This window comes from Pristiophorus japonicus, chromosome 21 (genome assembly GCF_044704955.1).
Source record: "Pristiophorus japonicus isolate sPriJap1 chromosome 21, sPriJap1.hap1, whole genome shotgun sequence".
Lineage (NCBI taxonomy): Eukaryota > Metazoa > Chordata > Chondrichthyes > Pristiophoridae > Pristiophorus > Pristiophorus japonicus.
This window is the reverse complement of record NC_091997.1, coordinates 29239305-29261457: the sequence shown is the minus strand read 5'-3', so window position 1 is coordinate 29261457 and position 22153 is coordinate 29239305. Positions and strand designations below refer to the sequence as shown.

At 48.2% G+C, this 22153-nt stretch overlaps 1 protein-coding gene across 1 annotated transcript in view; it reads left to right on the top strand.

The window, feature by feature from the left end:
• Positions 1–22153, top strand: part of lasp1 (LIM and SH3 protein 1) — a 187223-nt gene that overhangs the window by 79995 nt on the left and 85075 nt on the right. Inside the window, exon 3 of the mRNA XM_070864522.1 lies at positions 11106–11190. Within this exon, the coding sequence (XP_070720623.1) occupies positions 11106–11190 (85 nt within the window). The remainder of the gene's footprint in view (positions 1–11105; positions 11191–22153) is intronic.

Genomic DNA, 22153 nt, shown 5'->3' with positions numbered 1-22153 from the left:
CTTTTCAGAATGGCAGGCAGTGACTAGCGGAGTGCCGCAGGGCTCAGTGCTGGGACCCCAGCTCTTTACAATATACATTAACGATTTAGATGAAGGAATTGAATGTAATATCTCCAAGTTTGCGTATGACACTAAACTGGGTGGCGGTGTGAGCTGTGAGGAGGACGCTAAGAGGCTGCAGGGTGACTTGGACAGGTTAGGTGAGTGGACAAATGCATGGCAGATGCAGTATAATGTGGATAAATGTGAGGTTATCCATTTTGGGGGCAAAAACACAAAGGCAGAATATTATCTGAATGGCGGCAGATTAGGAAAAGGGGAGTTGCAACGAGACCTGGGTGTCATGGTTCATCAGTCACAAAGTGGGCATGCAGGTACAGCAGGCGGTGAAGAAGGCAAGTGGTATGTTGGCCTTCATAGCTAGGGGATTTGAGTATTGGAGCAGGGAGGTCTTACTGCAGTTGTACAGGGCCTTAGTGAGACCATACTGATTCCAGGGATGGCTGGACTGTCATATGAGGAGAGACTGGATCAATTGGGCCTTTATTCACTGGAGTTTCGAAGGATGAGAGGGGATCTCATAGAAACATATAAGATTCTGACGGGACTGGACAGGTTAGATGCGGGAAGAATGTTCCCGATGTTGGGGAAGTCCAGAACAAGGGGTAGGCCATTTAGGACTGAGATGAGGAGAAACTTCTTCACTCGGAGCGTTGTTAACCTATGGAATTCCCTGCTGCTGCAGAGAGTTGTTGATGCCAGTTCATTGGATATATTCAAGAGGGAGTTAGATATGGCCCTTACAGCTAAGGGGATCAAGGGGTATGGAGAGAAAGCAGGAAAGGGGTACTGAGGCAATGATCAACCATGATCTTATTGAATGGCGGTGCAGGCTCGAAGGGCTGAATGGCCTACTCCTGCACCTATTTTCTATGTTTCTATGTAACCTGTGCCAGTTACTAGCATGCATGGCCAAGTTGCAGCAACTTAGGAAAATGGTGTTTGGTGTTGAGGGGAGGGAGGGCGAGTCGGAGATCACAAGCTCCTGGTTGCAGTGTATTTGCTTCATGGGTTCTTTGCTTAAGAATTCATAGCAACACAGTGCTATGAAGAACTAGTTGATTTATTAGCATCATCATAGGATAACTTGCTTCCACTCTTAATGAGTCCTTAGGTAGCTGAACAGTCCAATATGAGAACCACAGTTCCTATCACAAGTGGGACAGACAGTCATTGAGGGAAAGGGTGGGTGGGACTGGTTTGCCGCACGCTCCTTCCGCTGCCTGCGCTTGATTTCTGCATGCTCTCGGCGATGAAACTCTGTACTCAGTGCTCTCCCGGGTGCACTTCCTCCACTTAGGATGGTCTTTGGCCAAGGACTCCCAGGTGTCAATGGGGATATTGCACTTTATCAAGGAGGCTTTGAGGGTGTCCTTGTAACGTTTCCTCTGCCCATCTTTAGCTCGTTTGCCGTGAAGGAGTTCCGAGTAGAGCGCTTGCTTTGGGAGTCTCGTGTCTAGCATGTGGACAATGTGGCCTGCCCAGCGGAGCTGATCAAGTGTGGTCAGTGCTTCAATGCTGGGGATGTTGGCCTGGTCGAGGATGTTAATGTTGGTAATCTCACTTCACATTACCCGTTCATCCACCAGGCTCACAACCACCTGCCTCATTGTGGATTTCCTCGAACCCAATGGGCTGGGATTTTATTGAGTCTTGTGAACATCACGTGACTGGCTAAGCCACTCCCAACTCAACAGCTCAACCAACCTGGCAGCATACTCACGGTGCACACACTGCACGGGTGAGCTTTGTGAGCGTTCTAACGTCCAGAGTTATCTCCCAACAACATATGAATGAGTGCTGACCTTCGGGACCTGTATATATCCATGTGCGGGCAAAAGATGTCCCCAGTTTGCAAGCAACGCTTCCTCGAAGCCGTGCGGCAACACGGCTGCCTACCCTACCCGCGCAGCCCCTGACCACATCTCCCACTGTGAAATTTCACACGTGCATGAAACTTTGAATGGGCCGAGCTGCCCATTAAAGGGACCGCACATCCAAATATAAAATTGGGGAGATTGTTGTTTGAAATTTCTGCAGCACTGGGAAAGGCCCCTCTTTCCCCCCCCCCGGCCCCCTTCCTCATACTCCCTACCCTCCCAACACACTGGGTTGCATCAACCTTTGCTCAGTGAACAGCACCCTCGCCTCTGAGTCAGAAGGTTGTGGGTTCAAGTCCCACTTCAGGGACTTGAGCACAAAAATCTAGGCTGACACTCCAGTGCGTTGCCGAGGGAGTGCTGCACTGTCGGAGGTCTTTCGGATGAGACGTTAAACCGAGGTCCCGTCTGCTCTCTCAGGTGGACGTAAAAGATCCCATGGCACTATTTCATAGAAGAGCAGGGTCATCCCTAGTGTCCTGGCCAATATTTATCGCTCAATCAACATCACAAAAAACAGATTATCCGATCATTGCTTTTTGTGGGAGCTAGCTGTGCTCAAATTGGCTGCCGCATTTGCCACATTACAACAGTGACTACACTCCAAAAAGTACTTTGTTGCTGTAAAGCACTTTGAGACGGTCCGGTGGTCATGGAAGGTGCTACATAAATGCAAGTCTTTCTTTCTTAAAACCTACCTCTTCATCATCTGCTCTAATATCTCTAAGTGGCTCGGTGTCAAATTTTGTTTGATAATAGCTCTTGCGAAGGACCTTGGGACGTTTTATTACGTTAAAGGCGCTATATAAATGCAAGCTTGTTGAATCTGTTGGAAACAGTCAGTGATTGTTGCCGTATTCAGCGCTGAGTCATGTGATGAGACTGATGACAGAATCTATATGCATGTTTTGACAGTTCCTAGGGAGCGCCAATATACATTCCAAAGGATTGAGTTTCACTGCTTTCCCTGTTACTGCCAGTTTACCATCCGGATCTGGGGCTCCTGCTCAACTTTGTCCCATTGATGAACTGTGGCTATGTTCCTTTAATGTGTGGCTGGGTATTTGTTTGAGGTGGGTGGTGAGGGGGAGGCGGGGAGATGAAGAGGGACTAATCTGCAAAGGAGGAAGTCATCCCTTTTACAAGGTTACTCTGCATCTTTTTAATTACTGTGAATCTGTTTCCTGGTTCCCCTCCTCCCCTCCTCTTTCATCTGCCTCCTCCCCTCTCCTAGTTGGAGCTTTGCACATGCATGCTTCTGTAAACCACTGGAATCGAATTATTTCCCTTTTTTTGTGTGCTGAAAATTGTGGGCGAGTGTTCTAGCATTCCCTGTCTGAAAGCCCTGGCTCATTATCCCCGTCTCACGGAAAACTGACGTTGCAGGAACGGGACTGAAACCCAAGCCCAAACCATCTTGTGACAATATCACTTTAACCGCAGAGCTTGGTGGGCTGAGAGAGTCTGTACAGGTATAGCAACATGGGTAACTGAGGGTAGTGAGGGATTAAGAAATGGCCGAAATGCGCTCCGCATATTGACACTGCTCAGCTCTCCCTTAGTAAAAGGAATGACTGTAATGTAGGACTTATTTCCAACTTGGGTAATAATTTTGTGGGGAAGTGGGGGAACAGTATTCTTTCTTTCGGATGAGACGTTAAACCGAGGCCCCGTCTACTCTCTCGGGTGGATGTAAAAGATCCCATGGCACTATTTTGAAGAAGAGCAGGCAAGTTATCCCAATATTTATCCCTCAATCAACATCACTAAAAAAAATAATCAGTTTATCTGGCCATTATCACACTGCTGTTTGTGGGAGCTTGCTGTGCACAAATCGGCTGTGCGCGTTTCTCACATTAACGACCACTGGGTGTCTCAAAGCGCTTTATAGCCAATGAAGTACTTGAAGTGCAGTCATTGTTGTAATGTGGGAAACGTGGCAACCAATTTGCGCACAGCAAGCTGCCGCAAACAGCAATGTGATAACGATCAGATAATCTCTTTTTGTGATGTTGATTGAGGGATAAATATTGTCCAGGACACTGGGGATAACTCCCCTGCTCTTCAAAATAGTACCACGGGTTCTTTTACATCCATCTGAGAGAACAGACGGGGCCTCGGTTTAACGTCTCATCCGAAAGACGACACCTCCGACAGTGCAGCGCTTTCTCAGCACTGCACTGGAGTGTCAGCCTAAATTTATGTTTTCGGGTCCCTGGAGTGGGACTTGAACTCTCAACCTTCTGACTCCGAGGCGAGTGTGCTGCCCACTGAATCGCAGCTGACACTGCAGTCACCCAATACCTGCACATTTACGCTGTGTTTCTCCAAGTGGAGTCATTGCAATCAGGAGCAGGAACTCGGATCTGGAACTAGGGGGTATAGTTTCAGAATAAGGGGGTCACCCATTTAAAATGGAAATGAGGAATTTCTTCTGAGGGTCGTGAATCTGTGGAATTCTCTATCCCAGAGAGCTGTGGAGGCTGGGTCATTGAATATATTTAAGGTGGAGATAGACAGATTTTTGAACGATAAGAGAGTCGAGGATTATGGGGATCGGGCGGGGAACTGGAGTTGAGGCCAAGATCAGATCAGCCATGATCTTATTGAATGGCGGAGCAGGCTCGAGGGGCCGAATGGCCTACTCCTGCTCCTATTTCTTATGTTATAATGAACCAACGTTCCCTCTAAGTGGCCACGCAGGAATGGGAAAGGCCGCTCACTGGCTATTCCATTGTAAATACCGCAGAGGCGCAGAAATTTAATGGGACCGCACATTAAAGGAGACAAATCGCGCACAACAAATCTCGGCTCACGGGCAACGTTGACAGCAACCCTGGTGATTGATATTATGTTGTTTCACACGGAGATCTAATGTTGCACTTGTTGTCGATGTATAGATTTACTTTTACAAGTGGTTCCACTGGACTTGTAAATTCGTGAATGTTTTAGTGGGCTTTTCAGTGAAGCAGCAACTTAATCATTTATTGATGATTTTATTCATGCTACGTATCACGGGTGGCATTCCCTCCAGCCCCCCCTCGGCACCTGTACTGTGTCCTTGGCTATCACGGCGTGCGGATGTGGCACTACTCAAGGCTGCGACTGGCTCTTTGAAACCTGACTCAAGGGACAGTAACTGAAAGGCAGGGTTTGCTCAACCAAATTTCTAAGTTTAGTTGCGGAGTTTCCTGTGGAGGTACTACTGGCTGAAGCTGGTTTCACTTCACATCTATTCACCGGAGAAAACGTCACTTGCTTTTCTGAATTTGGTCAATTTTCCACCTCCACTCCCCCAGGCATGGCAAAAAGTAAAAAGAAAGACTTGCATTTGTATCATAGGCTCATAGGCAGTCCCTCGGAATAGAGGAAGGCTTGCTTCCGCTCCCAAAGTGAGTTCCCTGGTGGCTGAACAGTCCAATATGAGAACCATAGACCATGTTACAGGTGGGACAGATATTCATCGAGGGAAGGGGTGGGTGGGGCTGGTTTGCCGCAAGCTCCTTCCGCTGCCTGCGCCTGATCTCTTCACGTTCTTTGCGTTGAGACTTGAAGAACTCAACGCCCTCCCGGATGCACTTTCTCCACCTCGGGCGGTCTTCGGCCAGGGTCTCCCAGGTGTCAGTGGTGATGTCATACTTTACCAGGGAGGCTTTGAGGGTGTCCCTGTAATGCTTCCGCTGCCCACCTTTGGCTCGTTTACCATGAAGGAGCTCCACATAAAGCATTTGCTTCTGGTGTCTCGTATCTGGCATGCGAACTATGTGGCCTGCGCAGTGAAGCTAATCGAGTGTGGTCAGTGCTTCAATACTGGGGATATTAGCCTGAGCGAGGACACTGATGGTGCACCTGTCCTCCCAGGGGATTTGCAGGATTTTGCGGCGGCATCGTTGGTGATAAGTCTCCAGCGACTTGAGGTGCCTTCTATACACCGTCCATGCCTCAGATCCGTACAGGAGGGCGGGTATTACTACAGCCCTGTAGACCATGAGCTTGGTGATGGCGCCTTTCAAGACCACCGGACATCCCAAAGCGCTTTACAGCCAATGAAGTACCTTTGGAGTGTAATGTCGGAATGTTCCACAAAACACAACATCAAATTTCCCACGGCCCGTTCGACTGAGACTGCCATACCTACTGGAACAGCGGCTTTAGAGTTGTCCGAATCCGAGTGGGAAGAGTCTCAGTCCTTGGGGAACTAGTCCACCCCTCCAGGCTCGGTCAATCAGCCGGGCAGGTTGCTCAGTAGCGAACCTCACCGCCAAGTCCAGAACTCGCTCAGTGATGATGCTTGGCGAGGGTTACGCTGAATCTGACATCATGTGGCTTCCTCCAACTTTCCCCTCTTTTTTTTTTGAACGGAGAGGGGGGGAGGGGAAAATGATGGTTCAGTTCATTTTTTTAAGTTGAGAACTGTTGGGCAATGTTTCCTGACTTGCAAAACCACAGACATGTTTTCACTGAGATTATTGTGGGGGAAGGAACTTCTATGTTTTTTCTCTGAATGTATTTTTTGGGACTCTTCCTGTCCCTGGAATATTTTGGTTGTTGCCAAATGGCAAAGATCTGGTGATTCTGCACCAGTTTGGTCTGTTCCCGCTGGCACGAACCAACAAAAACTTTATCCGAAAACCCTACGCTTCCTCAAAGAGTACATCTGCTGCATCACCTTCGACCAGTTGTTTTCAAACTTTTACAAGAGTGACTACGCTCCAAAAAGTACTTCATTGGCTGTAAAGCGCTTTGAGATAGTCGTGGAAGGCGCTATATAAATGCAAGTCTTTCTTTTCTATGCAGTGTTTCCCCTCCAAATATGGATGTATGATCGGGGGCATTTAGTTGCCCAATGGAAAACCATGTGAAAATGTTTTTGTATACAGTAATGTGCTAATATTAGGGGTGTCCAGAACAAGGGGGCATAATCTTAAAATTAGAGCTAGGTCATTCAGGTGTGATGTCGACAAGCACTTCTTCACATAAAGGGTCGTGGAAATCTGGAAAACTCTCCCCCTGAAAGTTGGGGGTGGGGTCAATTTAAAATGTCAAAAGTGAGAAGATAGAATTTTTTTTAGGCGAGGATATTAAGGATTGCAGAATCAAGGTGGGTAAGTGGAGTTGAGGTACAGATCAACCGTGATCTTATTGACTGGCGGAACAGGCTCGAGGGGCTGAATGGCCTCCTCCTGTTCCTGATAAATTTACAAAAACAGAAATCTAGAGACAGATAAACATAAATCTGACTGCGGAGCCTCTGGGGTCTGGGAACCTCAATTTGAGAACCTAGGCGGTACGCCATTCTTTGAAGCTGGATATTTCTGGCCTGGTTTGAAGATGGAAATCATTGAGGGTGTGTGTCCATGCACGCGTGTGAATCCCTGTTTATATAAAAAAAGAACTTGCATTTGTCATCATCATCATCATCATCATCATCGGCAGTCCCTCGGAATAGAAACATAGAAACATAGAAAATAGGTGCAGGAGTAGGCCATTCGGCCCTTCTAGCCTGCACCGCCATTCAATGAGTTCATGGCTGAACATTCAACTTCAGTACCCCATTCCTGCTTTCTCGCCATACCCCTTGATCCCCCTAGTAGTAAGGACCTCATCTAACTCCTTTTTGAATATATTTAGTGAATTGGCCTCAACAACTTTCTGTGGTAGAGAATTCCACAGGTTCACCACTCTCTGGGTGAAGAAGTTCCTCCGCATCTCGGTCCTAAATGGCTTACCCCTTATCCTTAGACTGTGACCTCTGGTTCTGGACTTCCCCAACATTGGGAACATTCTTCCTGCATCTAACCTGTCTAACCCCGTCAGAATTTTATATGTTTCTATGAGGTCCCCTCTCATTCTTCTGAACTCCAGTGAATACAAGCCCAGTTGATCCAGTCTTTCTTGATATGTCAGTCCCGCCATCCCGGAAATCAGTCTGGTGAACCTTCGCTGCACTCCCTCAATAGCAAGAATGTCCTTCCTCAGGTTAGGAGACCAAAACTGTACACAATACTCCAGGTGTGGCCTCACCAATGCCCTGTACAACTGTAGCAACACCTCCCTGCCCCTGTACTCAAATCCCCTTGCTATGAAGGCCAACATGCCATTTGCTTTCTTAACCACCTGCTGTACCTGCATGCCAACCTTCAATGACTGATGTACCATGACACCCAGATCTCTTTGCACCTCCCCTTTTCCTAATCTGTCACCATTCAGATAATAGTCTGTCTCTCTGTTTTTACCACCAAAGTGGATAACCTCACATTTATCCACATTATACTTCATCTGCCATGCATTTGCCCACTCACCTAACCTATCCAAGTCGCTCTGCAGCCTCACAGCATCCTCCTCGCAGCTCACACTGCCACCCAACTTAGTGTCATCCGCAAATTTGGAGATACTACATTTAATCCCCTCATCTAAATCATTAATGTACAGTGTAAACAGCTGGGGCCCCAGCACAGAACCTTGCGGTACCCCACTAGTCACTGCCTGCCATTCTGAAAAGTACCCATTTACTCCTACTCTTTGCTTCCTGTCTGACAACCAGTTCTCAATCCATGTCAGTACACTACCCCCAATCCCATGTGCTCTAACTTTGCACATCAATCTCTTGTGTGGGACCTTGTCGAACGCCTTCTGAAAGTCCAAATATACCACATCAACTGGTTCTCCCTTATCCACTCTACTGGAAACATCCTCAAAAAATTCCAGAAGATTTGTCAAACATGATTTCCCTTTCACAAATCCATGCTGACTTGGACCTATCATGTCACCTCTTTCCAAATGCACTGCTATGACATCCTTAATAATTGATTCCATCATTTTACCCACTACCGATGTCAGGCTGACCGGTCTATAATTCCCTGTTTTCTCTCTCCCTCCTTTTTTAAAAAGTGGGGTTACATTGGCTACCCTCCACTCCATAGGAACTGATCCAGAGTCAATGGAATGTTGGAAAATGACTGTCAACGCATCCACTATTTCCAAGGCCACCTCCTTAAGTACTCTGGGATGCAGTCCATCAGGCCCTGGGGATTTATCGGCCTTCAATCCCATCAATTTCCCCAACACAATTTCCCGGCTAATAAGGATTTCCCTCAGTTCCTCCTCCTTACTAGACCCCCCGACCCCTTTTATAACCGGAAGGTTGTTCGTGTCCTCCTTCGTGAATACCGAACCAAAGTACTTGTTCAATTGGTCCGCCATTTCTTTGTTCCCCGTTATGACTTCCCCTGATTCTGACTGCAGAGGACCTACATTTGTCTTTACTAACCTTTTTCTCTTTACATATCTATAGAAACTTTTGCAATCCGTCTTAATGTTCCCTGCAAGCTTCTTCTCATACTCCATTTTCCCTGCCCTAATCAAACCCTTTGTCCTCCTCTGCTGAGTTCTAAATTTCTCCCAGTCCCCAGGTTCGCTGCTATTTCTGGCCAATTTGTATGCCACTTCCTTGGCTTTAATACTATCCCTGATTTCCCTTGATAGCCACGGTTGAGCCACCTTCCCTTTTTTATTTTTATGCCAGACAGGAATGTACAATTGTTGTAGTTCATCCATGCGGTCTCTAAATGTCTGCCATTGCCCATCCACAGTCAACCCCTTAAGTATCATTCGCCAATCCATCCCAGCCAATTCACGCCTCATACCTTCAAAGTTAGCCTTCTTTAAGTTCTGGACCATGGTCTCTGAATTAACTGTTTCATTCTCCATCCCAATGCAGAATTCCACCATATTATGGTCACTCTTCCCCAAGGGGCCTCGCACAACGAGATTGCTAATTAATCCTCTCTCATTACATAACACCCAGTCTAAGATGGCCTCCCCCCTAGTTGGTTCCTCGACATATTGGTCTAAAAAACCATCAAGGAAGACTTGCTTCCACTCCTAAAGTGAGTTCTTTGGTGGCTGAACAGTCCAATATGAGAACCACAGTCCCTGTTGCAGGTGGGACAAATAGTCGTTGAGGGAAAGGGTGGGTGAGGAGTCTGGTTTGCTGCTCACTCCTTCCGCTGCCTGTGCTTGGTTTCTGCATGCTCTTGGCGATGAGACTCGAGGTGCTCAGCGCCCTCCCGGATGCTCTTCCTCCATTTCGGGCAGTCTTGGGCCAGGGACTCCCAGGTGTCAGTGGGGATGTTGCACTTTATCAGGAAGGCTTTGAGGGTGTCCTTGTAATGTTTCCGCTGTCCACCTTTGGCTCGTTTGCCATGAAGATTTATACAGCATTTATATAGCACCTTTCACAATCCCAGGATGTTCAAAAGCGCTTTACATCCAATGAAGTGTAGTCACTGTTGTAATGTAGGAAACGCAGCAACTAATTTGTGAACAGCAAGCTCCCACAAACAGCAATGTGATCATGATCTTTTTTTCCAATGATTTGAGGGATAAATATTGGCCCCAGGACATCGGGGAGAACTCCCCGGCTCTTCTTCGAAATAGTGGCCGTGGCACCTTTTTACTTTCACCTGAGAGCAGACGGGGCCTCGGTTTAACGTCTCATCTGAAAGACGGCACCTCCGACAGTGCAGCACTCCCTCAGCACTGCACTGGCGTATCAGCCCAGATTTCTCCAGAGTGGGACTTTAACCTACGACCTTCTGACTGAGACGATAAATATCCATGCTTTGTGTGAATGTGCAGTATTGTGTTAATGTCGGTAATTACAGGAATGCCTCCAGAAATTGCCAAAGTACGTCATCAAATACCTGAAGGCTTTCTTTTGGGTCCCAGGAAGTTGCCTGTTGGGAGAATCTGTTCACTTTGAGGAGTCTCGGGGAGGGGTATATTGTTTCCTTTTAAAATAGGGCTTGATGTGTAACTGGAGGGATTGAGGAGAAGCGGAGGCGTCCAAAACTGAACCATCGTATGTGAAATCCAGCTGAGATGGGCCGAATGGCCTTTCCTTGCACTGGGTCTTGTTTTAACTTTCCAGCTTTCTTGTAATTGGCCTAGATTGCAATGTGTGACTTTGGGGTCTTGTTGATTTATGCAGCGGGATCATCCGGACATCACATTTTCTTCCACCTGAGCAGAAAGACACTTCACCCATTTGCCAAATTTCACCGGTTCTGTTGCTTGACTTGTTAATGAGGCTGAATCTTGCGGGAATCATTCTGTAACCGTGGAAACTGATGGGTGTTTTCTTTTGTGCGTTGATTTCCCCAGGCACTACCCCAAATCGTCGTTCACCGCCGTGGCAGACACCCCCGAAAACCTGCGCCTGAAAAAACAGAGCAAGTTGCAGAGTCAAGTGAGTAACGCTGCCATCTCGCCTGGTACCGCTCGCACGGGCTTGGATCAACTCGCTGTCCTCTCGCCACTGGGCGGCTCGCTCCCAGCAGACTGCCGACGGAAGCTGGCTCTGCGCAGTGCCTTGGCAGGGAGATGTGGAGGTGTTTGGCCAATGGGAAATGGTGCCTTCTAAAGAGGTTACACCGCCACTCTGTGTTCCCTGTAAATTGTCTTTGTTGTGCGTGGCTTGCTTATTTCAACGCGATGTCCCTTTAAATTCCTGAGCATGCGCGGCATTTACATAAGAACATAAGAAATAGGAGCAGCAGTGGGCCATACGGCCCTTCGAGCCTGCTCCACCATTTAATATGACCACGGCTGACCTGATCATGGACTTGGGTCCACTTTCCTGTCCGCTCCCAATAACCCCTTAATCCATTATCGGTTAAGAAACTGTTTTAAATTTATTCAATGTCCCAGCTTTCACAGCTCTCTGAGGCAGCGAATTCCACAGATTTGCAACCCTCAGAAGAAATTTCTCCTCATCTCAGTTTTAAATGGGCGGCCCCTTATTCTAAGATTATGTCTCCTAGTTCTAGTCTTCCCCATCAGTGGAAACATCCTCTCTGCATCCATCCTGTCAAGCCCCCTCATAATCTTGTAAGTTTCGATAAGATCACCTCTCATTCTCCTGAATTCCAATGAGTAGAGGCCTAACCTCCTCAACTTTTCCTCATAGGTCATCCCTCTCATCTCCGGAATCAACCTAGTGAACCTTCTCTGAACTGCCTCCAAAGCAAGTATATCCTTTCATAAATATGGAAACCAAAACTGCACGCAGTATTCCAGGTGCAGCCTCACCAATACCCTGTATTACTGTAGCAAGACTTCCCTGCTTTTATATTCCATCCCCTTTGCAATAAAGGCCAAGATACCATTAGCCTTCCTGATCACTTGCTGTACCTGCATACTAACCTTTTGTGTTTCATGCACAAGTGCCCCCAGGTCCCGCTGTACTGCAGAAATGGAAAAGCTTGTGAGCGACTTGCGCGGGACCTTGCAGATTGATGCGTGGCCGCACACGTGTGCAACCTCACAGGAACATTGCAGCCGCTATTGCGGTGTTTGCTTAAATCATTTTTCTCCATTGCTCTCCTGCTGGCTGGTGTTTTGAGTATACAGGTGCCACTTGCCCTCTGTACTGGATTCCTCCGCTGGTCTAGGGACGGCGTCGCCAATGAGCATGATCCTCCCCTCGTGCCCCGGCAGCAGGCACACACCCAACACTTGGAGCTCCAAGAGTGGAGGGGAGATGGGAGATAATCGGAGGGGTTGGAGGTGGCGGGTGGGTGGGGGGGGGGGGTGTGGAGGATCAGCAGGGACTGGCACATCTGTCTGAGCTCACTGGCTTCGCAACTGGGGACACGGGTAGCATTGTGGGCATCTCGTGATGCCCTCCGAACCTGCCCAGTTTAGACTGAAATTGGGATCTGTAATGATGTCCCGGTACGATGCACCAGGGTAGTACTTATGACACTGGACTAGCAACCTAGAAGTCAAAAGGTTATTCCCAATCTTGTTTTCAAATCCCCCCATGGCCTCACCCCTCCATATCTCTGTTACCTCCTCCAGCCCTATGCTCCTCAAATTCTGCCCTCTTCAGCATCCCTGATTTTAATCGCTCCACCATTGGTAGCTGTGCCTTCAACTGCATGGGCCCCAAGCTCTGAAATTCCCTTCCTAAACCTCTCTACCTCTCTTTCCTTCTCTAACACGCTCCTTAAAACCTACCTCTTTGGCCAAGCTTTTGGAGATCTGCCGTAATTTCTTGCTTTGTGGCTCAGTTTCAAATTTTGTTTTATAGTAAGTACTCCTGTGAAGTGCCTTGGGATGTTTTACTACTTTAAAGGCGCCATATAAAGGCAAGTTGTTGTGATAGCACTGGACTAGCCACCTAAAGGTTATGAGGTCAAGACGGCCAAGCATCATCCCATTGTGTAACTGCATCTGTCTGCTTACCAGTTAGTGCGGGAAGGCGGGTCTCTGCGATGATGGACGTGTCGGACGGCCAATGGCGGGAGCGTGGGGGTGGGGTGGCCGTGTGATGAAACACATCCAACCAGAGTGGGCAACCCGAGCCCATACTGACCTTTCACGGAGATTCTTGTGAACAGGATTTCATCCACCTGGCTTACCTCTGAAAGGGGCTCATTTAGTTGTTACAGTCTGCGTGTACAATGCAGTCCGTCAGGTGGAAACAAGCAGCGAAAAGAGTTGTCGGGGTTACTGGAATGTCGGGGAGTGAGATAGACGGCAAACCTGTTTAAACCAATGGAACTCTGCTTACACTCTGAAGGTGCTTTTGAAGAAAGAAAGCAAGTTCATTTCTTTAATATACCATCTTTCATGAAGTCAGGATGCCCCAAAGCACTTTGAAGTACTTATGAAGTGTAGTCACTGTTTAAATGTAGGAAATGCAATAGCCAATTTGCGCACAGCAAGCTCCCACAAACAGCAATGTGATAATGAGCAGATAATCTGTTTTGTTTAGATGTTTGTTGAGGGATAAATATTGACCTTGGCAGCAGGGGAGCCCTCCCCCGCCCCCGCTCTTCTTTGAAATAGTACGGCGGGATTTCTTTTACGTCCATCACAGAGGGCAGAAGGGACCTCGATTAGCGTTTCGTCCGAAAGGCGGCACCTTCAACAGTTCAGCGCTCCCTCAGCATTGCACTGGGGAGTGTCGGTCTGGATCTTGCAGTCATATCTCTGAGCCCGCGACCTTCTGATCCCGAGCCGAGGGTGCGACACTGAGCCACAGCTGGGTTCTTGCGGAGCACCGCGCTGTTTTCCTGCCCTTCGGCGCTTTGTGTGCGTGTGACGCGATGCCGGCATTACGGCTCTGCGTTTAAACTGGGCGTCCTTCCGAAGCCAATCCCGCCTGTTGTAATGTAGGAAATGCGGCAGTCAATTTGTGCACAGCAAGCTCCCACAAACAGTAATGTGATAATGACCAGATCATCTGTTTTTTGTAATGTTGATTGAGGGATAAATATTGGCATCAAGACAGCGGGGATAACTCACCTCTTCTTTGAAGAGTGCCAATGTATATTTTACGTCCACCTAAGAGAGCAGACGGGGCCTCGGTTTAACGTCTCATCTGAAAGACGGCACCTCCAACAGTGCAGCACTCCCTCAGCACTGCAGTGGAGTGTCGGCCTAGATGTTTGTGCTCAAGTCCCTGGAGTGGAACTTGAACACACAACCTACTGACTCCGAGGCGAGATTATTATTATTTACTCCCAAATCTTCAAGAGTATTTCTATTGTTTCCCAGCTTTAACAGTCACCCAAAAAGTATTTTTGCAGTTGAGAAGTTGAATAGACAAATGGAACATTTCTCATGCCGTCTGGCCTGTTAATCCACGGGTGAGGAGCTCCATAATTGAATCAATGAGTGGTGCAATCGATGCAGGTCTGCTGCTCTGTGCGGTGTCTCCCAGTCAGTCTGCTATTGATTAATTCCAATGAATGTATAGACATACAATGATGGAATGTAGCAGGCTCCTGCCTTTGGGTTACTTGCCAGCAGCCAACTGGAATTGATGTTTTAATCGCGGCCGAGAACCGGTTTTAAATGGGCTACGCATGTAACACTTGCCTTCTTACTGAGCGGTTCTGCCTTGGTTTGAGAATGCCATTCTCCCAATGTGCCTGCGGGTAAAGCACTGAGTCATCATGGGCAGTCCCTCAAAATCGAGGAAGACTTGCTTCCACTCGAGAAACATAGAAACATAGAAAATAGGTGCAGGAGTAGGCCATTTGGCCCTTTGAATGGCAGTGCAGGCTCGATGAGTTCATGGCTGAACATGCAACTTCAGTACCCCTTTCCTGCTTTCTCGCCATACCCCTTGATCCCCCTAGTAGTAAGGACTACATCTAACTCCTTTTTGAATATATTTAGTGAATTGGCCTCAACAACTTTCTGTGGTAGAGAATTCCACAGTTTCACCACCCTCTGGGTGAAGAAGTTTCTCCTCATCTCGGTCCTAAATGGCTTACCCCTTATCCTTAGACTGTGACCCCTGGTTCTGGACTTCTCCAACATTGGGAACATTCTTCCTGCATCTAACCTGTCTAAACCCGTCAGAATTTTAAACGTTTCTATGAGATCCCCTCTCATTCTTCTGAACTCCAGTGAATACAAGCCCAGTTGATTCAGTCTTTCTTTATATGTCAGTCCCGCCATCCCGGGAATCAGTCTGGTGAACCTTCACTGCACTCCCTCAATAGCAAGAATGTCCTTCCTCAAGTTAGGAGACCAAAACTGTACACAATACTCCAGGTGTGGCCTCACCAAGGCCCTGTACAACTGTAGCAACACCTCCCTGCCCCTGTACTCAAATCCCCTCGCTATGAAGGCCAACATGCCATTTCCTTTCTTAACCGCCTGCTGTACCTGCATGCCAACCTTCAATGACTGATGTACCATGACACCCAGGTCTCGTTGCACCTCCCCTTTTCTTAATCTGTCACCATTCAAATAATAGTCTGTCTCTCTGTTTTAACCTCACATTTATCCACATTATACTTCATCTGCCATGCATTTGCCCACTCAACTAACCTAAAAGTGAGTTCTCAGGTGACTGAACAGTCCAATACGGGAATTACAGTCTCTGTTCAATGTGGGACAGACAATGGTTGGAGGAAAGGGTGGGTGGGACTGGTTTGCTGCATGCTCCTTCCGCTGCCTGTGCTTGCTTTCTGCATTCTCTTGGCGACGAGACTCGAGGTGCTTGGCGCCCTCCTGGATGCTGTTCCTCCACTTAGGGCGGTCTTTGACCAGGGATTCTGAGGTGTCGGTGGGGATGTTGCACTTTTATCAAGGAGGCTTTGAGGGTGTCCTTGAAACGTTTCCTCTGCCCACCTGGGGCTCGCTTGCCGTGTAGGAGTTCCGAGTAGAGCGCTTGCTTTGGGAGTCTTGTGTCGGGCGTGCGAACAATGTGGCCCGCCCAACGGAGCTGGTCGAGTGTGGTCAGTGCTTCAGGATGTTGGCCTGAGCGAGAACACTGATGTTAGTGCATCTGCAGTGAGGAGTGAGCAGTGAGAATACACGGCAGGGCATTAGGACCCTGGGGTGGCCGAGCACTGCAAGGATTTCTTGGACTGGGAAGTGATATCAAATTACCATTTACTCGCCCAATGAAGTGCTTATGTGTGGGGCTTTTTTCTCTGCTTGATTAACAGGGCAGACAGGACGGTCTGTTCGATCTCTCGTTCAAAGGGTGGTTTGAAGCCATCTTCTTTTCATTCGTTGAGTGATGTCTGGCTCATTGAGTCTGAATTTAGCAGCCCGGGAGAGATGGTTCTGTAGCCTGTGTCAGGGTTGGATGAGAGTAGTGGTGATGCAGCTCACAGATGCCTTGAGCTCGAGGCATGACCTTGGCTATTTCTGGATTTTGTACACGTCAGCTCTTCGAGTGGGGCACCTTTTGAAAAGAAAGACTTGCATTTATATAGCGCCTTTCACGACCACGGGACATCTCAAAGCGCTTTACAGCCAATGAAGTACTTTTGGAGTGTAGTCACTGTTGTGATGTAGGAAACGCGGCAGCCAATTTGCGCACAGCAAGCTCCCACAAACAGCAATGTGTTTGTATTCTTTCCTACAAGCCTGAGGACATTGACGCCTTACCTACAGCCCATATGCCCAAGTTGCCACTTTTTGTGTGAGTATCAGGCTATTTGACCATTGGGGGAACCACAATCAAACATGGTCCTGTCCATTGATAAGTGTCAGCTGTGGCTCAGTGGGTAGCACCCTCGCCTCTTGCGTCACAAAGTTGTGAGTTCAAGTGCCACTCCAGGAGCTTGAACACACAAAAATTCACTGAGGGAGCACTGCACTGTCGGAAGTGTGGAGACATAAAACTGAAGTCCCGTCTGCTCTCTCGGGTGGATGTAAAAGATCCCACGGCACTATTTTGAACAAGAGTGCAGGGGAGTTGTCCCCGGTGTCCTGGCCAATATTTATCCCTTAATCAACATCACTAAATCAGATTACCTGGCAGTTATCACATTGCATTTTGTGGGCAGTTGCTGTGTGAAAATTGGCTTCCACGTTCCCACATTACAACAGTGACTACACTTCAAAGCCTACTTCATTGACTGTAAAGCGCTTTGGGACATCCTGAGGTTGTGAAAGACACTATATAAATGCAATGCCTTTTTTTTTCTCCAGCGTGGGTCAGTGGATAGTGGAGATGGAACCATGATTTTCACTCCCCGACCCCCAAATTTCTGTCCCAGATGAGACCAATTACAGCGTCCTTAATGCTGTCCGGCAGACATCTGAGCATAAAACCCTTTGAACCAAGGGCTTTCTTGACCTATTCACTCAGTTGATAAAATTGCTGAGGCATCAGGGAACCCCGCTTTGCCTTTGGCTTATGGTGCTCCTGCTCTTTCTCTCTGCCACCAGCTCCAGTGTCAAGGCTGGTTCTGCCTTGGGAGTGTCTTACAGCATCTTGATTTGCTTTCTCTGGAGGCATGGATCCTGAGCAACATGAAACAGCCACCATTTTAGCACCAGCTGGAATTTATTTGGTAGCAATGACAGAGCAGTGTCTTCAGCCTTCCTATATTGGCCAATAATGGTCTTTCCAAGTGGCTGGCCGATCTTCCTCCTCCTCCTCCTCATCATCATCATAGGCAGTCCCTCGGAATCGAGGAAGACTTGGTTCCACTTTAAAAATGAGTCCTAAGGTGGCTGAACAGTCCAATACGAGAACCACAGTCCCTGTCACAGGTGGGACAGATCGTTGAGGGAAGGGGTGGGCGGGACTGGTTTGCCGCACGCTCTTTCCGCTGCCTGCGCTTGTTTTCCGCGTGTTCCCGGCGATGAGACTCGAGATGCTCAGCGCCCTCCCGAATGCACTTCCTCCACTTAGGGCGGTCTTTGGCCAGGGACTCCCAGGTGACAGTGGGAATGTTGCACTTTATTAGGGAGGCTTTGAAGGTGTCCTTGTAACGTTTTCTCTGCCCACCTTTGGCTCGTTTGCTGTGAAGGAGTTCCGAGTAGAGCGCTTGCTTTGGGAGTCTTGTGTCTGGCATGTGAACAATGTGGCCTGCCCAGCGGAGCCCAGTAGGATCTTCCTACTTGTCCTGTGTCAGCTGTGGCTCAGTGGGCAGCACACATGCCCCTGAGTCAAAAGGTTGTTGGTTCGAGTCCCACTCCAGGGATTTGAGCACAGAAATCCAGGCTGACACCCCCAGTGCAGTGCTGAGGGAGTGCTGCACTGTCGGAGATGCCGGCTTTCGGATGAGATGTTAAACCGAGGCCCTGTCTGCTCTCTCCGGTGGCACTATGTCGAAGAAGAACAGTGGAGTTCTCCCCGGTGTCCTGTCCTTCAGTCAACATAACAAAACCAGGTTATCTGATCATTATTACATTGTCTCATCGAAGAGAGCATACAGAAATCAAGCGCAGGCAGTGGAAGGAGCATGCAGCAAACCAGTCCCACCCACCCTTTCCCTCAATGACTATCTGTCCCACCTGTGACCAGGACTGTAGTTCTCGTATTGGACTGTTCAGTCACCTAACGACTCCCTTTTTAGAATGGAAGCAAGTCTTCCTCGATTCCGAGGGACTGCCTATGATGATGATGATGATTGTGGGAGCTTGCTGTGTGCAAATTGGCTGCTGCATTTCCCACATTTCAACAGTAACTATGCTCCAAAAGGACTTCATGGGTTGTAAAGCGCTTTGAGACAACCGGTGGTTGTGGAAGGTGCTATATAAACTTTCTTACTAACCTTGCTATCTTCCTCTTTTGGCCTTTCAAGGGCCACCTAAAGAGGCAGACAGAACATGAGACCTGTCGGGCCTCCATCAATGTCCCAATCCATCGCCGCTATAGTAGTGTTTATGCAAATTGCACGCACAAATACTGGCATGTGACTTGAGCCCATAAACCCCTGACCCAGAGGCAACTGAGACAAAACTGGCGCTCGCAGTGTGAAACTTGCATAGTGCTTACAGCATAGAATCAGGCCATTCGGCCCCATTGGTTGATACTGGTGTTTATGCTCCACACGAGTCTCCTCGCCCCCCCCCCCTTCTTCTTCTCACCCCCCCCCCACTTCTTCATCTCACCCCATTAACATATCCTTCTATTCCTTTCATGTGCTTAAATGCTCTGCTATTCGTCTCTTTGTGGTAGCAAGTTCTACATTCTCACCACTCTCTGGATAACGAAGTTTCTCCTGAATTCTCTGTTGGATTAATTAGTGAGTATCTTATTTTTATGACCTCTAATTTTGGACTCCCCCACACGTGGAACCATCTTCTCTCCGTCTACCCTACCAAACCCTTTCGTTATTTTAACGACCTCTATCAGGTCAACCCCCTCAGCCTTCTCTGTATCCTTTTCTGTAAGATGGAGACCAGAAATGTGCACAGTTCTCCAAGTATGGCCTAACTTTTAACTCGTGGCGATGATCGTATGGGTGGGGGCTGGGCGAGGAAGGAGAGAAAGATGCATCGAGGTGAGATGCGGGTTGTTTACTCGATTGGCTGGTTTGCTCGTGCTTCCTGTCCAGGCATGCGAGATGAGGGCGACTTGAGACTGCTGCATGCACTCTGCAAAAAGCCACAGTTTCTTTTTTAAACATCTTGTGCCTTTCATACTCCTAAAAATATTGCAATGCTCGGTTAGAAATTTCTGCTTCAGATAAGGTCGTGTCGGCTTCCTCTTCGTGACATTTATTCAGTCTTGCGAGTAGTCTGAAGCGCTGCTCTTGTTCTGGGTGGGGGTGGGGAGGTGAGCTCTCCTGCTTTGAAAGAAGAAGGACTTGCATTTATGTAGCACCTGCCACGGCCACCGGACATTTCACAGCCAATGAAGTACTTTTTGAACTGTCGTAATGTGGGAAATGCGACAGTCAATTTGCACACAGCAAGCTCCCTCAAACAGCAATGTGATAATGACCAGATAATCTGTTATTAGTGATGCTGATTGAGGGATAAATATTGGCCCAGGATACCAGGGATAACTTCCCTGCTCTTCGGAATAGTGCCGTGGGATCTTTTACGTCCACCTGAGAGCATCCTCGTCTCATCCGAAAGACGGCACCTCTGACAGTGCAGCACTCCCTCAGCACTGCACTGGGAGTGTCAACCTTGATTTTTTGTGCTCGCGTCCCTGGAGTGGGACTTGAACCCACAACCTTCTGACTCGGAGGTGAGGGCGCTACCCACTGAGCCACGGCTGACACTGATGCATCATTATGATGTCAGAATATACCTCTGGTCCCTTCCATAGTCAAGACGGGCACAAATATTGGAGAGAAGACAAATATTTCCGAATGTCTTTGTCGGTTATTGGTGCATTAATGCATTGCACAGTTTGGAAAGCCGCAGACCAGGATAGTCTCCGATTTGGTCCTTGATCTGTACCGAATTTCCTACAATGGCTTGTGTATCTAGGCTGAGGGATGGGGGGATGGGAAAAACAAACAGCATTGTTTCTCGCCAGCAGTCCATGTGAGGGGGATGGGGGATGGGTGGCGAGGGACGAGACGGGCAAGTGTGTGTGTGCTTGCTTGCTCACTGGTTGATAGGGTTACCAACCCTCCAGGATTGGGCCGGAGTCTGCAGGAATTAAGGATTGATCTCCTGGACACTGCTGTTAGCAATCCAGGGGCAAAAAACCATCATAGTGGGACAAAAAGAAAATATTTTTGTTTTTACATATTCTTTGAACACTTGTTTACTAGTTATGAAAATATTGGAGATGGGGAGGGGGAAGAAAAGGTGATTTTACTGGGTGAGGAGAGTGGTCACGTGATGAAACTGCCAGAAATATGTCCAGCCAGAATTGGCAAGTCCACTGGCTGAGCGGAGGATATGGTTTGATGCTTACATTCCCCATGGTCAGAGTGTCCTGACTCGCGTTCCCCAGTGAGGTACTGGAGGGTGACTGTTGTGTATAACCCCGTACTGGCGTGAGCCACAGTCTTCAGGAAAGGAGGACGTAAGGGAATATGATTACAGACTTATGGAGGTGTAACACGAACTGTAATAGAAACATAGAAATTTACAGCACCTGTGAGCATACTCCCAGATCGCTGGAGCTGTTGCGCTGAGAGTGGAATAGCCAGTCACATGACATTCACAAGATGCAATAAAGCCCCGGTTAATGGAGTTCAGGTCCTCCGCGATGAGGTGGGCTGTTGTGAACCTGATGGATGAACCGGTAGGGCTCAGTATGTTAAACCTTTGATAATAAACCAACTCGTTCTTTACAGCAAATGTGTAGCCATGAATTCTTAAGCAAAGAACCCATGAAGCAAATACACTGCATGTATTACTTTGCAAAGCTCTCAATGGCTGGCTACTGAAATGCACGACAAAGGTACGTAATTGATGGAGATGTCACCTTGGCATCACCTTTCCCTGTCCCGTCTATTCCCCAAACACAAAACACCTTCCATAATCCCTGGTATCCAGTTGCTCACGGGTTGCGTGTGATTCGACCATCTCTGATGTGGCTTCGACTTGGCGATGCTAACTGTGCAATGGAGCACTGTGCGGACTGGCTCTCTGGTACTTCATTACAGACCAGGCAGGGTGCCAGCTTTTGTTAAGATACGGTTGGAGTTGTAGGTAGGGAGTGGTACTTGGCTATGGAGTTAATTTGTGTTTATTTTGTCAACTTTTTCATGTTATGCTCACTTGTGTTCCCTTCTCCCCTCTCTTTCTCTTTCCCTTTTGCTTTCTCTCTCTCTCCCCCCTCTTCTCTCCTCCCCCTTCTCTCTCTCATTCCCCCCCTTCTCTCTCTCATTCCCCCCCTTCTCTCTCTTCCCCCCCTTCTCTCTCTCTCTTCCCCCCTTCTCTCTCTCTCTTCCCCCCCCTTCTCTCTCTCTCTCTTCCCCCCCCTTCTCTCTCTCTCTCTTCCCCCCCCCTTCTCTCTCTCTCTCTTC